Source organism: Phaeoacremonium minimum (assembly GCF_000392275.1).
Source record: "Phaeoacremonium minimum UCRPA7 unplaced genomic scaffold PA7_03_scaffold_140, whole genome shotgun sequence".
Classification (NCBI taxonomy): domain Eukaryota; kingdom Fungi; phylum Ascomycota; class Sordariomycetes; order Togniniales; family Togniniaceae; genus Phaeoacremonium; species Phaeoacremonium minimum.
In genome coordinates this window covers 266,302-280,469 of record NW_006921047.1, presented here as the reverse complement: position 1 = coordinate 280,469, position 14,168 = coordinate 266,302, and the positions used below count along the sequence as shown (strand labels likewise).

Below are 14,168 nucleotides of genomic sequence, written 5' to 3'. Positions count from 1 at the left end.
ATAGCTAGTTGAATAGACTATCGATCTGGCCTGTTACAGTTTTAGTCTAACTTTTAAGTATGGTTTTACTGTATTATTAGTACTAGGTAGAGGTTCCGAGAGTCTTAAGCTTACTGGTGTATTAATAATAAATAATACTAATATTATAATACTAATTTACCAACTCTGCTTGTTGCTAGATTAGGCTATATGTACCTGTCTTATGATCGAGGCCTGTTCTTCTCTGCGTCTGTATTTCGTGCTTTCTCAAACCATCGCGAGCTTCTCACAATGGCAGCAACAATGCCCGGACAAGATACTCCTGGCCCCGAGCACGAAGTGCTTGATTCTTTACGTTTACAACGAGTTCAACCACCACGCACGACAGCCTCAACACAACCAACTTCAATTGAGGCCATCAACACCGACTCCACCGCAGACACGGAGCCTAACTATCCAACAGGCACCAAGTTCTGGTTCACCATCATTGCGCTATGTGTGACACTTGTTCTGGGAGGCCTAGACGCCAACATCGTGGCTACTGCCGTGCCGAGCATCACCAACCACTTCCACACTGTCGCCGATGTGGGATGGTACTCGTCTGCTTTTCGACTTTGCACCTGCGCGTTCCAATTCGGGTTCGCCAAGTTATACAAGCTCTTCTCAATAAAGATTGTATTTGTGACCAGCAATCTTATATTCCTCATCGGCTCTTTGCTCTGTGCAATGGCTGTCTCCTCGACAATGTTCATCTTGGGGAGAGCGGTCACTGGCTTAGGATTTGCGGGAGAGCTGGCTGGGTGTTTCGCAGTCGCGGTGCAAATTATGCCACTCAGCAGGCGACCAATGTTCGCGGGGTTTATGGCGTGCGTTGAATCACTTGCGACTGTAAGCAACCCTCAGGTGTCATTCCCCTCTTGCCGAGGCTCGGTTTATAGTCCGGAGGTCATCTTGGCGTCTTTAGCAATGCGTTTTCTCGCTCTTCGGGGTACCAAAAAGGCCACCACTGACTGCGGAACTCTCAGATCGCAGCCCCCATAATAGGCGGAGCGTTGACTCAGTCTTTGGGGTGGAGATGGTGTTTCTGGTCTGTCCTTCTTGTCAAAGCACGGCCAAGTCACTTAATATTAACTTTCTCGTAGGATTAATCTTCCAATCGGAGTTTTGTCTTTGGCGACAATGTCATTTCTTTTCTCGGACCCAAGAATCCGCCAGGAGGGCGATCTCACATTGAGCCAGAAGATTAGAGAACTTGATCTCGTGAGCAACTGTTTGTTCATTCCATCCTTGACCGCGCTCTTCCTCGCGCTATCATGGGCCGGGACAAAGTATCCTTGGTCAGATGGGAAAGTGATCGGATTGTTCGTTGTATTTGCTGTGCTCCTCGCCGCCTTCATCTTCAACCAATATCGGCGCGGAGACTCGGCAGCACTGCCTTTTCGCATCATCAAGAGCCGAAGTGTCGTCGCAGGCTTCATCTTTACGGCATGCACCAATTCAATGACGAATGTCTTGGAATGGTACTTACCAACATACTATCAAGTTGTTCGGTCCCGAGTAAGCTTACACTGCCAATCCAAGACGCGAAGAAAGTGAACTGATGAGCTTATGCTTTTGGCAGACCCCAAGCGAGAGCGGCTACTTGATGATCCCTATCCTTGTTGGAATGATGATCGGGCTTTTTCTCCAAGGGATTGGCACCACCATGTTCGGCTATTACGCACCCTTTATGATATTCGCCTCCATTTGCATGCCAGTCGCAGCTGGTTTGATGACAACATATGATGTTCACACGTCCCTGGCCCGGATTATTATGTATTCTGGATTTGCAGGGTTTAGTGGGGGCATCGGTTTCCAAGGCTCTCAGGCGGCTGTTCAGACGACATTGAATGCCGCAGATGTCAATATCGGTATTGGGGTCATCTTGTTTGGCCAGAGTATGGGGCCGGCGGTGTTCATTGCTATTGCGCAGGTCATTTTCACAACCCATTTGTCGTCAAGTTTGGAGGACATCATTCCCGGGTTGACACCCGCATACATCGAAATGCACGGACTTGGTGACATCAAGAACGGAGTTCCCATGGACCAGTGGGGCATGGTTTCGAACAGTATCAGTCGGAGTCTGACTCGCACTTGGTATCTCACCGTCGCATTAGCTTGCACGACGGTGGTGGGAAGTCTCCTGATAGAGTGGCGTTCGGTAAAACAGAAGCAATCTTGAACCGCAGGCTAGAATCTAGCAAGGTGTAAAGAGAGTTCCGAGGGTCAGGTGGTTGAATGGCCGTGCGGTGTTGAAATCTCGCAGGCGAGATGTTGAACTATCAAGCAAACTGGCAAGGAATACCGCTGTGTCAGCGTATTTCGGGATGGTCGCAAATGCCTCGTATGCACATGAGGTTCCGAGACGTATTGAAAGCACATGTTACGACTATTGGCTCTAATTGTACTCAAATCTGGGCCTAGAAGGTATGCACACAAAGAAATCACGGGCAACCATCCTAAACTAAGCGATGTATTGGCATGGAGAATGTGAAAACTCGCTAAAAGAATACCCTCTCCCTCGTGGTGAGTCGACAAGCGATTTCTATGACGCCAGGCGAGATCAGAATTTCGTACTTCGCTTGCACGTCGATCGTGCTGATGGGCGCCAATATCCTGTCATAACATTGGTCTCTCCCATGGCTTTCAAGGTTATGTGAAAGTGAGAACCTGGGCCAACGATGCCGACATGGCGCCTTGATCAACAGTTACGTGTCCGAGGCGTGCCGCTGGAGATGGGGGCTTAGTCTCCGACGAGGGAATGTCGTCACAGAAGGCAATATCAACATAAAAATCCCGTAGCCGATGATATGGGTGCCGAGCCAATGCGCGAAGCATCTGATTGTCCCTTCTCCTATAGCTGACCCTGCCAGCAGTCATTGGGACGATGTTCAATCACGGCGAGTATGAGCAGTAGTGCAATCAATCACAGATTGACCTCGAGAGAGAGAACTTGAGTAACTTGTCGCAAAGTGAGAAGACACCCACCAGCTATGTTCCGGTACATCTAGCCTCGTTGACGACTAACAGTCTCGCATTCAAATAACTAAGTTACCAGCCTGATGGGATGCTGAGACCCGCTCGCAAGTACCCTAGTAATCTAGCCTCGTACACTTCTTCTGACATTTAGCGCACCGGAATCGGCCTCTGTGCAGAACGTTGGACGTTTATGCCCAACCATAAATTCACGGGCATCAGCCAGCAGAGCAATAACTACGTTGATGATAGATGAAGCTCCGGGTGGGGGTCATTCCTGAGGAAACCAAAACTATTCAAAATGGTGCATCAGTGATCTGGGCATATCCAGTGTGCACTCGAGGCAGACGCGGCTAAGCAATCCAAATGACAACACCACACACCGCACTCGATTCGGCCATTTTCGTAGTAGATATATTGCTCGACCGTTAAGTGTACCGATGCACAATCATCTGACTCGTTTATCGTGAGACCATGATAGCAGTTCGAAGGTTGGCGGTGACATGACAGACAGCCTTGATGCCATTATAGTTACTTTCCACAACTGCGACCTTCTGGTCGGACAAAGAGGGCGAGCTCTGTAGTTACGACCCTCCTCCTCGAGTCGGATGAACATTCACGAACTCGACAGTCTTGGGTTCTGGTCCTTATGAATCGCTGTGGAGACTACCACCTCAAGGCGTGCGCCCGGTCTCTACGGTCCTCTCCTGGTGAATAAGGCATGTGCATGTGGAAATTGGCATTGCCGCTCTGCGGGTGCCCTAGATGTGCTATGTTACATGGAGAAGCGTATCTGACTTAGATCACGGGGTTTGCTTTGTTCATATCGGGTTGTGTAGTCTCCCTGGCACAGTACCTTAGGCTTGTTGTGCTACAGCCATGGAAACCAAGTGGAAGGCCAGGGGGAGTCCAAACTTCCAGTGCTCGATGTCGAGTCAACGTCTCGCAACCGCTCGCATTTGACTCCTTGAATTGTTCTCCTGTGTGTGAGAACACCCAAGGAGTGCTCATCTCTCTGGTAACTGGGGTAGGAAGGTATTGTTGTCTTATTTGTAGTGAGTGGCATGGGACCGTTGCGTGAGGTTGCGCTCTCTTGTGACCAAGCCTAGGGCACGACAACAGAAGCATCGAACCCATGTCTACAAGCCGCGCGAGTGCATATCGATCATGGCAATACAACGAAGTCACTTGATTGTATTCAAGTTCTTCGCCGCGCATCTCGTAGAGCAGGTAGCTTTGCCAGTGTGGGCGATGGTATTTTGGCCAGTTGATATCCGCGAAATTGTAAATAAGATGTTTGACATCCGTTAAGCATAGTATCACTCGGCACTTACACGATCCAACTAGAGGAGTCCCATAGGTACCTAGAACATAATCGACGTCGGCTACTGACTCTAGACGAGTTTCGCTCACATGTCAGGATCCTAAGTGGCCGTCGTTGATATATAATGATATTTACTGTTAATTTAATGCAAACATAAGTATGTGAAATATGTAAGCACACAACGTAGCTTGACACTCCAGAGAACCAATAGTTGAACCACCCGGCAAGATTCACCTGCTCTTATGTCTTTTTTAGAACGGATCATAATTGGGTAAATGTATAAATTACCGGCGTGGGTGTTTGGTATATTTCGCATGTAGCAAGTTGGTACGTGCACGGACCTCACGGAGGATTGCGGCTCAGTTCTATATCATGAAGCACCCACTCTACGCGCTTGGCAAGGGAGCCTGAGAAGCTACGAAAGTATGCTTCTTTAATGGCCAAGACGAAGAAAACACGTACAATAAGCTCGGCGTCTATTTTTTTGCCTCGCCGCGGCAAGCCACTACTGCTACTATACAATATACACAATGCTAACTGATTGCCTACCAACAATGCCATTCCCATCTAGCTGAACACCGCCTACAAAAGCATCCGTCGAGGATCCTCAATATATTCTTTCACCTTCACTAGAAACTGGACTGCCTCCTTTCCATCGAGCAGACGGTGGTCATAAGTAAGGGCAAGATACATCATTGGTCGAGCCTCAACCTTGCCGTTGACAACAACAGCACGCTCCTTGATAGCGTGAAGACCAAGCACCGCGGTCTGAGGCAAGTTAATGATGGGCGTACCCATGAGCGAGCCGAAAACACCGCCATTGCTGATTGTAAATGTTCCGCCGGCCATATCTTCGATAGTGAGCTTGCCATCCCGAGCCTAGTTGTTTTCCAGTTAGCCATTGGACAAGAGCACGCAAGAGTATCAGGCGGGATGCAGTCCTACCTTCTTCCCCATATCTGCAATGGATTTCTCAATTCCGAGCATGTCCATCGACTGGGCATCGCGAACGACTGGGGTAACCAAACCCTTCTCCGTCGCAACGGCGACGCTGATGTCGACATAATCTCGGAAAACGATGGTGTCACCACCATTTGGGCCCTCGATGGAGGCATTGACAACTGGAAGATCCCTCATGGCAAGGACGGAAGCGCGAGCAAAGGCGCTCATGAATCCAAGCTTAACGCCCGTCTTCTTCAGGACGTCGTCCTTGTACAACTTGCGGAACTCCATGAGCGAGGACATGTCAACCTCGTTGAATGTTGTCAGTGAAGCAGCGGTGTTCTGGGACTGCTTCAATCGCTCGGCGATGCGGAGACGCATGCGGTTCATCTTGACCTGTTTTCGACAAGGTTAGCGGGTAAAGCAAGAATAGAGTTGGCGAGAAACGTACACGGCGCTCTTCGCGGGAGCCAGCTGGGGCCTTGGCATCGGACGATTCCTTGGGCGGCTGGGAAGAGGGTTTCGGCGGCGGCGGAGTATCCTTCTTTTCGGGAGGAGGTGCAGGCTTAGATTCGCTCTTTTCCTGCTTGGGCTCTGGCTTTGACTCTGGCTCTGGCTTCTTTTCCGGAGGCGGAGCACCGGAGTCATCTTGAGCCTTTGAGTCCTTGGGTTCGGCCTTGCTGCCACCTTCGGCCGGTGCACCGCCAACTTCTATCCGGACCAGGTCTTGACCGACGGTCACAGTATCCTCTTCATTGGCGAGGAATTCCTTGATGGTACCGGCCTCGGGGGCGTTCACAGCAACATCGATCTTGTCGGTCTCGATGGTTGCGATTTCCTCATCCTGCTCGACATAGTCGCCGATCTGTTTCGACCATTGTTTTAGGGTACCCTCAGAGATAGACTCTGCCATCTGAGGGACCTTGACAACCGTGTCGGCATAAGTGCGGACATGTACGAGAGGGAGCGGTGAGGACTGTCGGCGGAGCTGGCGAAGGGGCACACTCGCCCGTGGGGTTGCGTAGGTGTGGGCTTGCCTGACGAGAAGCACGCGTCGAGAGCACTGCAGCTGCAGCTGACGCTGGGGGTGGACGCCTCGCGTCGTCGCAAGAAGCCTTCTCGACAACATTATCAGAGTCTTGAACAGCTGGAGCTGACTGGGAGGCTGCACAAAGGGAGCGGGTCGGCAAGACGGAGGCAATCGTGGCGCGAGCTTGAATCAACGAATGAAACTGAGCGAAATACTCTCCGAGGTCGTCCGCCAGCTAATGCGATGCGAGTGCCGCTGAAGACCAGGATCCAGAATAGAAAAGACCAAGCAAAGGACCGGCGTCGGTTGCACGAATGATAGCCCGCGGTAAAGAGTAACACGGGCGGGCAAGGGAAGAAAAGGAGGATGTCCAAATATCGATTTGGAGATTAATTAGTGTCAATGTTGACGAAGGTTACGAGAGAATTCTTGGTTGGCTTCAAATAAGGTAAAAATTACCTACGTAGCTTTCCCGAATTCAGCCGTGCAGCGACAAGCCAATGCCCGGCCGCAGTGGCCTCAGCGCTGTAGCAGGCGTTCAAGGCCAAACAGCTCCCCCGTTTCTTCCCCTGCCCACTGGGGTCTGACCTCAGCGTGCATGCAAGCTCCCGGCCGAGATACCTGATGGAAGGCTCGCAGAAATAGTTGGATACCTGCCAAAGCGTGGCTATAGCCGAGCATATGCACGTAGCTCGCTATCAGCTCCTGCGTACCGAGACCGTCCATTGAAGGTAGGTCACTGTCTTTGCCGGGCTAGATCCGGGTTCCTCCGCCGACGGCCGTCCACGCCAATCACAGATTGATCCGGCGAGCATTAGCAAGCGGAATGGAATTGGAGGGTGCTGGTAAGGCCACAAGGCAGCCAACTTGAAGCTCTTCTGGCGATGGGCTCTTTTTGGCGCACGACCATATCCAACGTAACCATCCCTTCTGCTCTTGCAAGTCAACCCTTCAATCCACCGGGAGGCTCGACCACAAACCCGTCTCGCCAAGTCTGCCCGGTCTGCCAAATTGCCACTTGCAGACCCAAGTGTTGTAATTGACGCGTCTCTCGAACCGCGAACCCAGGCGGCTACTCCCCGCAGGCTCTGGTCGGTCTCGGACGCCATTGCCCAAGATGTCGACACGTCAGGCAGCCTTGTGAGTCAAATGCAACGTCTGCTGCCCTGAATCCAGCTATCTAATAAGTATTCAAATAGATCACTCTATCGAAGGTCCTTGAAACTCGCTCTGGACTGGGCTGTTCACCGACACCTTTGGCGTGGCCAAGCTCTCTACATCCGGTCATTATTCGAGGCGAACCGAAATATCACCGATCCGAGACAGCAGAGGGTATGTCACCCAACCCATGGCGGAAACTCCATAGTCCTTTGAAGACACGTACTTGCTCAATTGCTGACAAACGAGTTTGTTGGGACTCAGGCGCTACTGAAAGAGACAGAAAAACTACTGGACAAGTGGAAGCACCCTGATCCATATGCGCATCCCACAGCGCCTGGAGGTATGGTCTCATCTTGTTGTACGTTGAGGAGACCGTAGATTTGCTGACATCTCTTGCCTTGACAGGATCCAAATATGAGAGAAACCTGCCAGCCCCGATATTAGATCGTGAGTATTTCTTAGCATATATCCTATTGTCCACCTCGACACTTGGCTAATCAGATGCTTTGCGACGTAGCCCCCCCGCCGCTGAAGTTTTAAATAACTCACGATGGAAATTTGTGGCATTGTATATAGATGTGTACACGGTTAATAGAAAAGGTCACTAGCATCGCCGGGCTCTACCCACAGCAGTTACCCAAATTCAAACGAGATCATTCATATACTGGACAACGCGAGAAACCCTTCCATACGCAAACAAAACTCGCCGCGAACATAAATGTGATAGAACATCTGAAATAACACGGGAACAGGCCACAGGCGATTAGTAAATGCTGGGGCATCGACATTAAACGATAACAGATTTCACACTGGAACAATTGCAGACGGAGCATGCATGTCTTCTTTAGAAGGTATTCATTTCATGACCATGACCTTGGGGATTAATGTACATGTACAACCCAAACGTGTAAAAAAGCAACCGTGTGACCCTGAACCGTGACCCCGTGTCATGACAACCCAAACGTGCCAACCAGCAGTGAAATAGAAAACCAAAGACCACCCGCTTACAGCTCCTGGCTCGCGTTCTTGCCAGTCTTGCCGGTCTTCTTGGGCAGAAGGTCTGGAGAGGGATGTTAGAAAGACGAAGAGACCAAGTGTATGACATGGAGAGATGCTTACTCTGGTGAATGTTGGGGAGGACACCACCCTGGGCGATGGTGACGTGACCCAGAAGCTTGTTCAACTCCTCGTCATTTCGGATGGCGAGCTGGAGATGACGGGGGATGATACGGGTCTTCTTGTTGTCACGAGCAGCGTTGCCAGCAAGCTCGAGAATCTCGGCAGCGAGGTACTCCAGGACAGCGGCCAGGTAGACGGGAGCGCCGGCACCGACACGCTGAGCGTAGTTGCCCTTGCGGAGCAGACGGTGGACACGGCCGACAGGGAATGCCAGACCAGCCTTGGAAGATCGGCTGCGAGAACAGGTTAGCATTGCCCGTTTAGTCATTCTTCGAGAGCAGAAACGCGTCTAGCCAGGACGGGAAAGACGAGCCACTGCAGAACGAGGATGGGAAAGCTTGGATGCACTCACGATTGCGCGTTCTTGGAACCGCTGGCCTTGCCGCCGGACTTGCCGCCTCCAGTCATTTTGATGGATGTGTGGGGGGTGGAAGAGATATGGGAGATGAGAAGTGGTTGGTGTTTGATGGGATATGAGACGCGAGGTCTAGCTGATGAATGCGGTTGCTGTTGATGTAGATGGTGGATGAAGAGTGGAAGAGGCAGAAGTTGGTGGGGGATGCGGGAGTTAAGTAGTTTCGCGTATGGACCGACACGATCACGGATCACCAGCAGCGGCGACTTGCAGCTAATCCCAAGATGGACTGTTGTGGGTGGAAGCGTGGGGCTTCTTCGCGCGGCAGACGCTAGCACGGCCACTGCGTTCCAGCTGGTGTGTGATTTGGCTGGTGCAAATAATCGGGTCAGCGTGCGATTTATTGATCCTGCTGCCTGCATTTGCGCGAATAAAAAAACATGCCACGGGTAAATCAACCTGCCTGATTTTCCCAACCCAGGTCTCGCCCCTTGTTTTCCTTTCTGTTGTTTTGCTAGTCAGACAGACCAGCAAGACCTCCCCACTTGCCAGCCGTGCTTTCCCATTGCAGGTGGGCTTTTGACTCTCACACCTCGTCCTGACTTAAACTTACTCTTTCCCTAGGGTATGTTACAGTATGTTGCACCTTGCCTTTCCGGTGACAACCTTTATGATGTGAATTTACCTTGTGGGTGCTGCGCTCCGGGCACACTCGAGGCAAGATGCACGAGCGCCAAGTGCCCAATGCGAGTGTCTGGATCTCTGGATCTCTGACATTGCCTCGACTTGGTCTTGATTGCATATGTCCCCCCAATACCCAGATTGTTTGCAGTCCTCTCGGCGCCAGCGATGCAACAACTTCCATGTTTCGCCTCTCTCGAAGGGAGGACTCGTTTTACTGTTTTTCTATAGTAATTTACCGACATTGTTCTCCTACCTAGCTAAGCTATCAGATGCTTCACTCAGCCACCGTAGACTCACGGAGACCCCAGTTAGCTAGATAGACGAATAGCACGTAACACAGCAGCCTTTAAGACAGGTGGCAGCAGCATTATGAGAAGCTGCGGATGAGATGCCGTACGTACCCAGGCAGGAAGAGAGAGGACTGGCAGGCCTCAGCCTTTTCAGCCTTGTGTGTTTGAATCAAGAGGTTCATGTTCTAACCGGCTTGTCAATTAGCTGCATTGTTAGCTACTGTATTTGCTGCCGCATGAGACCTCTCACTAACAGAACTCGGCTGCCTGTAGGGTGGGACATGATTTGGACAATGTACCGTATCTACTGCATATCTACATACAAAGGAATGACACGCACGGCAGATACCAGGTGTTTTTGGATGCGTCGCAACTCTAGGGTTTAGCTGAAGCGCCGCCATGCAGATGCGGGGAGGCAAAGGAGCTCAGGTGGGTGTGTGGACATCCAGCCAACTGGTGGGAATAGTGTGATGCGACAGTGCATGCCTGGCATCCCGCCATTTCTCGAGTTACTGATTGCACGCGGGCTGGCCTATCATCGTAGGCGGCGGCGTGGAGTGTCCGAGATCAGAGGGAAAACGGGGCCGGGGGTGGAGGGACTTGGGGGGAGGTCAGGATTTCCAACGAGGGAGTGTGATTTGCGTGCTCCTGGTTTTTTTGCTGGGCGGCGTGTTGTTGTTTTGTCGCCAGGCGACAGCAATGTTTTGGCGTGTTGTGGAAGGCTGGCCAGTCACAGGCAGGCATGCAGAAAAAGCGGGACGACCACCGCAATTTCCTTCGCCGAGATCACGCACCTTCTCTCAAATCACACCTGGGCCTGCCAGTGCACATTGTCGCGCGGGACCCTCAATCAGTAAGGACGCTAGCGCCCGTCGCGTCCACCTACATAAACCACCGCTCCCCCCCATTTCTGCCGCTTCTTTCCAACAACCACTCTTCCACTTCCATCATCATCAACAACATCATCGCACCACCGCGCCGGATCCTTATCCACCCCAATTCAGCTATCCATTTTCAACCCCAAACCACCCTTCTCAACCCCATCAACCAAAATGCCTCCCAAGGCCGCTGACAAGAAGCCCGCCTCCAAGGCCCCCGCCACTGCCTCCAAGGCACCTGAGAAGAAGGATGCCGGCAAGAAGACTGCCGCCAGCGGTGACAAGAAGAAGCGCACCAAGGCCCGCAAGGAGACCTACTCCTCTTACATCTACAAGGGTCAGTACACTCCCGCGCCCCACGCGTTTACTCTTGACGCGTCTTGACCGTGGGCTCATTTGCTAACTACTCTCCAGTCCTCAAGCAGGTCCACCCTGACACCGGTATCTCCAACCGTGCCATGTCCATCCTGAACTCTTTCGTCAACGGTTAGCTTCCTTCGCATACAACACATTGCGTGACGCGTCTTTCTAACATGGCATCCCCAGATATCTTCGAGCGCGTCGCCACCGAGGCTTCCAAGCTTGCTGCCTACAACAAGAAGTCCACCATCTCCTCCCGAGAGATCCAGACCTCGTTAGTACCACTGACAGCCCATCCCTTAATCCACCTTCATGCTAACCGCGCTTCAGCGTCCGACTTATCCTGCCTGGTGAGCTGGCTAAGCACGCCGTGTCTGAGGGTACCAAGGCTGTGACCAAGTACTCCTCTTCCACGAAATAAGCTGCTTCGCCTGTTTCTCTCTCTTTTCTCTAGGGCATCGGATTTGCTTGGCATTTGGTTCATGATGAGACTGGCCAGGGCCTACGATTCCTTGGGGTCTCTTAATGCGTCACGGATGGTTTTGCTTTTTTGGGGGCAATGTCTTCACACGGTCAACGGGGTTTGCGGCTGTACAATACTCCTTCAGAATAGGGTTTCGGAAGCAATGAAATCGTGCATATGAACACACAAGAATTGGCCATGTCGTTTCGCGTGACCCAATGTTTTGATACTACACGAGAAGCTGGTTATTTTGATAAACGCCAGCTAGGATGGTACATGGAGTTGGTAATAATAGCTGTTTTTGGGGCTTTACGTGAAAACCTCAACGCTGAACCTCGACTGTGCAAGACTTAGCCTAGGCCTGCCTTGCTGCGTTTGACTACGTGCACAACTGGTTGTAAGATACCCTTGTTGTCAGTGGCCCCCAGGCCCATCCCACTAGACCAACCCATCTTCTCCAGCATGTTACGGCCCTTGTTGCTCTCTCCAAGCTCTGGAGCCGACGCTCCCACTACCTCTCCATCGCGGTAAGTCACCGCCGCGTGATTAACGCGGCCGGAGCCTCCAGTTCTCTTGGGCGTCTTCCCAGTGCCATCTAGGCGAGGGAAATACCGACGCCCAACGCGCGCAAATGCCTGTTCGAATGAGTACTCGGTATACCTCATCGTGTTCTTGGTGCGGTAAAGAGCTGGACGGCGTTGATCACCGCTGCCGGCAGACTTGGACTTGATCTTGAATTTATTCGCAATCTCATGGATAAGCTTCCGTGCAGAGGCATCCATGGGAGGAAGTGCGAGGCTAAGGTGATATTAGAATTGATACGCCGTGGGGTTTGAGATAGGAAACCAGATCTTACGTTGTATCGGAGCTGAGTAGGAAGGCCCTCAGCTCGCCCTTGATATCTTCCATGGACATGCCGTCTTGATACTTGGTTCGGGGATCCTCAGGATTGGCCTTGCTTCCCAAGAAGCCCTGTGCACGGAGTTGCTCGCGAGCTCTCTTCTTTTCCTTTTTTGTTGCACGATCTTTTTGCCATGCCTCTTGCAGCGCTGAGTCGAGCTCAGAATCAGAGACGTCGAACGTTATTTGGCCGCGCTTCCCTTTCGCCTTGAGCTGCGGATTAGACCGGCCCCAGTCCATCAGGTCAAACTCATCAAATGCGTCGGCGAGCGCACTCGCGCTGGGAACCGATCTGCCAGTGCTCTTAGCTTGGGCCATGTGGGCAAGTGACGACCCCTTTCTCCGGCGGGGGCGGCCGTAAGAGGGCCCGGAACCAGCTGTGTGCTCTGCGGAGAAGAGCAGAACCTCGTCGCCCCCAAGACCTAGTTCCTCCTGCTTGGCGATGATTCTCGCCAACTCCTCGTCGTCGACTTGATCTACTGGTGACTTGCCTTCCAAGTCACCCTCTGCGTCGTCGTCATCTTCCTCATCGCCAACGTCATCATCCGACGAGGATAATGAGCTACAGCCGTCACTCGGGAGTAATTTGTCAATTGCATCGTCGTCGTTAGAGGCATCGCCAAAAGCTGCCTCTCCGTCCGGTGCACCGAGGTCCCTCATATTGAAGATAGGCTCTTGTGGGGCAATCTCGTCGACTTCATCGTCATCATCAGCAGCAGCATCAGCTTCAGCCATATTCGCAATGTAGTCGGCGATAATGGCGTCCTCTTCATCTTGCTGCGTTTGTAAATCGGAATGTAAGGCCTCCAGACCCTGAACGTGATGAGCATCTATCCGGTCTTTAGTCAGCGAGGTGTGTTCAATCTGGTTTGTGACTGATTCTATTTGTATGCTGATCTCATCGTGTATGATATCTGAGCGATCCGTGGGGCGGGTCATGTTTCTTCCCTTGAAAAGGATGATCTCCTCGCTGGAATCGGTGCTCTCTCCTGGTGATGCCGGTCGCGGTGAGGTGAACTTCAGATTTGTGCCAGCTGACAAATTTTTGTCTCCTGTTTTGTCGATGAAAAACATCTCTTGAGGCGGATCGATAGCAGGAGTTGGGCCAACTATTGCATTTTCTGCAAGCACCTGACCGGCTACGTCTGCAGTCAGATCTGAGTTTGTAGTCTGTTTCTGACGGGGCGGTTCTAAGTTCAAGTTGGGCTGCTTGTCGTGGCTTTTGAGCCTGTCTGGATCAGCTTCCCCGCCACTGCTGTCAAGAGATAAGTCCTTAAGAGGCTCAATCAATCCGGCGCTGATGAAGGCAACCGGCCTGGCCCTCAGCTTCGCATCCTGGCCCCATGTGTTGTGGCTATGGGCAGTGTTTCGAGCCTCGTCTCTCATCGAGAAGTCTGACCCAACATCAGTGGAAACGGCCGCGAGTGAGATACTACTGCAAGTTGGAAGTGCTACTCACCGTGGGTGTCCGTGATTTTGTGCAGCACAGATGCCGCGATGGCCTCGTTCCGTGGGCGCGTTCCGGTTGAAGCGGCTGCCCGGAACCGCGCCGCTTTTGCAGCTCGGCCAGACTTCTTAGATCGTGGCATGGCGGCTGCTGAGAGTGAC

General features: G+C 52.0%; 5 protein-coding genes across 5 annotated transcripts; 2 read left to right on the top strand and 3 right to left on the bottom strand.

Annotated features, from left to right (window-relative positions):
- Nucleotides 1-4,900: 4,900 nt before the first annotated feature.
- On the bottom strand, nt 4,901-6,389 carry UCRPA7_1965 (putative dihydrolipoamide succinyltransferase protein; the record flags this gene model as incomplete). Its single annotated transcript, XM_007914543.1, has 3 exons — nt 4,901-5,197; nt 5,264-5,656; nt 5,712-6,389. 3 exons carry the CDS (start codon nt 6,387-6,389, stop codon nt 4,901-4,903), a joined length of 1,368 nt encoding a protein of 455 aa, XP_007912734.1.
- Nucleotides 6,390-7,407: 1,018 nt separating this feature from the next.
- On the top strand, nt 7,408-7,991 carry UCRPA7_1964 (putative lyr family protein; the record flags this gene model as incomplete). Its single annotated transcript, XM_007914542.1, has 5 exons — nt 7,408-7,430; nt 7,490-7,622; nt 7,713-7,791; nt 7,857-7,898; nt 7,969-7,991. 5 exons carry the CDS (start codon nt 7,408-7,410, stop codon nt 7,989-7,991), a joined length of 300 nt encoding a protein of 99 aa, XP_007912733.1.
- Nucleotides 7,992-8,455: 464 nt separating this feature from the next.
- On the bottom strand, nt 8,456-9,038 carry UCRPA7_1963 (putative histone h2a protein; the record flags this gene model as incomplete). Its single annotated transcript, XM_007914541.1, has 3 exons — nt 8,456-8,511; nt 8,571-8,863; nt 8,983-9,038. The coding sequence occupies 3 exons, from the start codon at nt 9,036-9,038 to the stop codon at nt 8,456-8,458; spliced, it is 405 nt and encodes a 134-aa protein (XP_007912732.1).
- A 1,973-nt stretch (nt 9,039-11,011) lies between these two features.
- UCRPA7_1962 (putative histone h2b protein) lies at nt 11,012-11,618 on the top strand (the record flags this gene model as incomplete). Its single annotated transcript, XM_007914540.1, has 4 exons — nt 11,012-11,174; nt 11,252-11,323; nt 11,384-11,471; nt 11,528-11,618. 4 exons carry the CDS (start codon nt 11,012-11,014, stop codon nt 11,616-11,618), a joined length of 414 nt encoding a protein of 137 aa, XP_007912731.1.
- Nucleotides 11,619-12,010: 392 nt separating this feature from the next.
- On the bottom strand, nt 12,011-14,149 carry UCRPA7_1961 (putative g-patch domain-containing protein; the record flags this gene model as incomplete). The annotated part of the gene is made up of 3 exons (XM_007914539.1): nt 12,011-12,458; nt 12,517-13,954; nt 14,020-14,149. The coding sequence occupies 3 exons, from the start codon at nt 14,147-14,149 to the stop codon at nt 12,011-12,013; spliced, it is 2,016 nt and encodes a 671-aa protein (XP_007912730.1).
- Nucleotides 14,150-14,168: the final 19 nt, after the last annotated feature.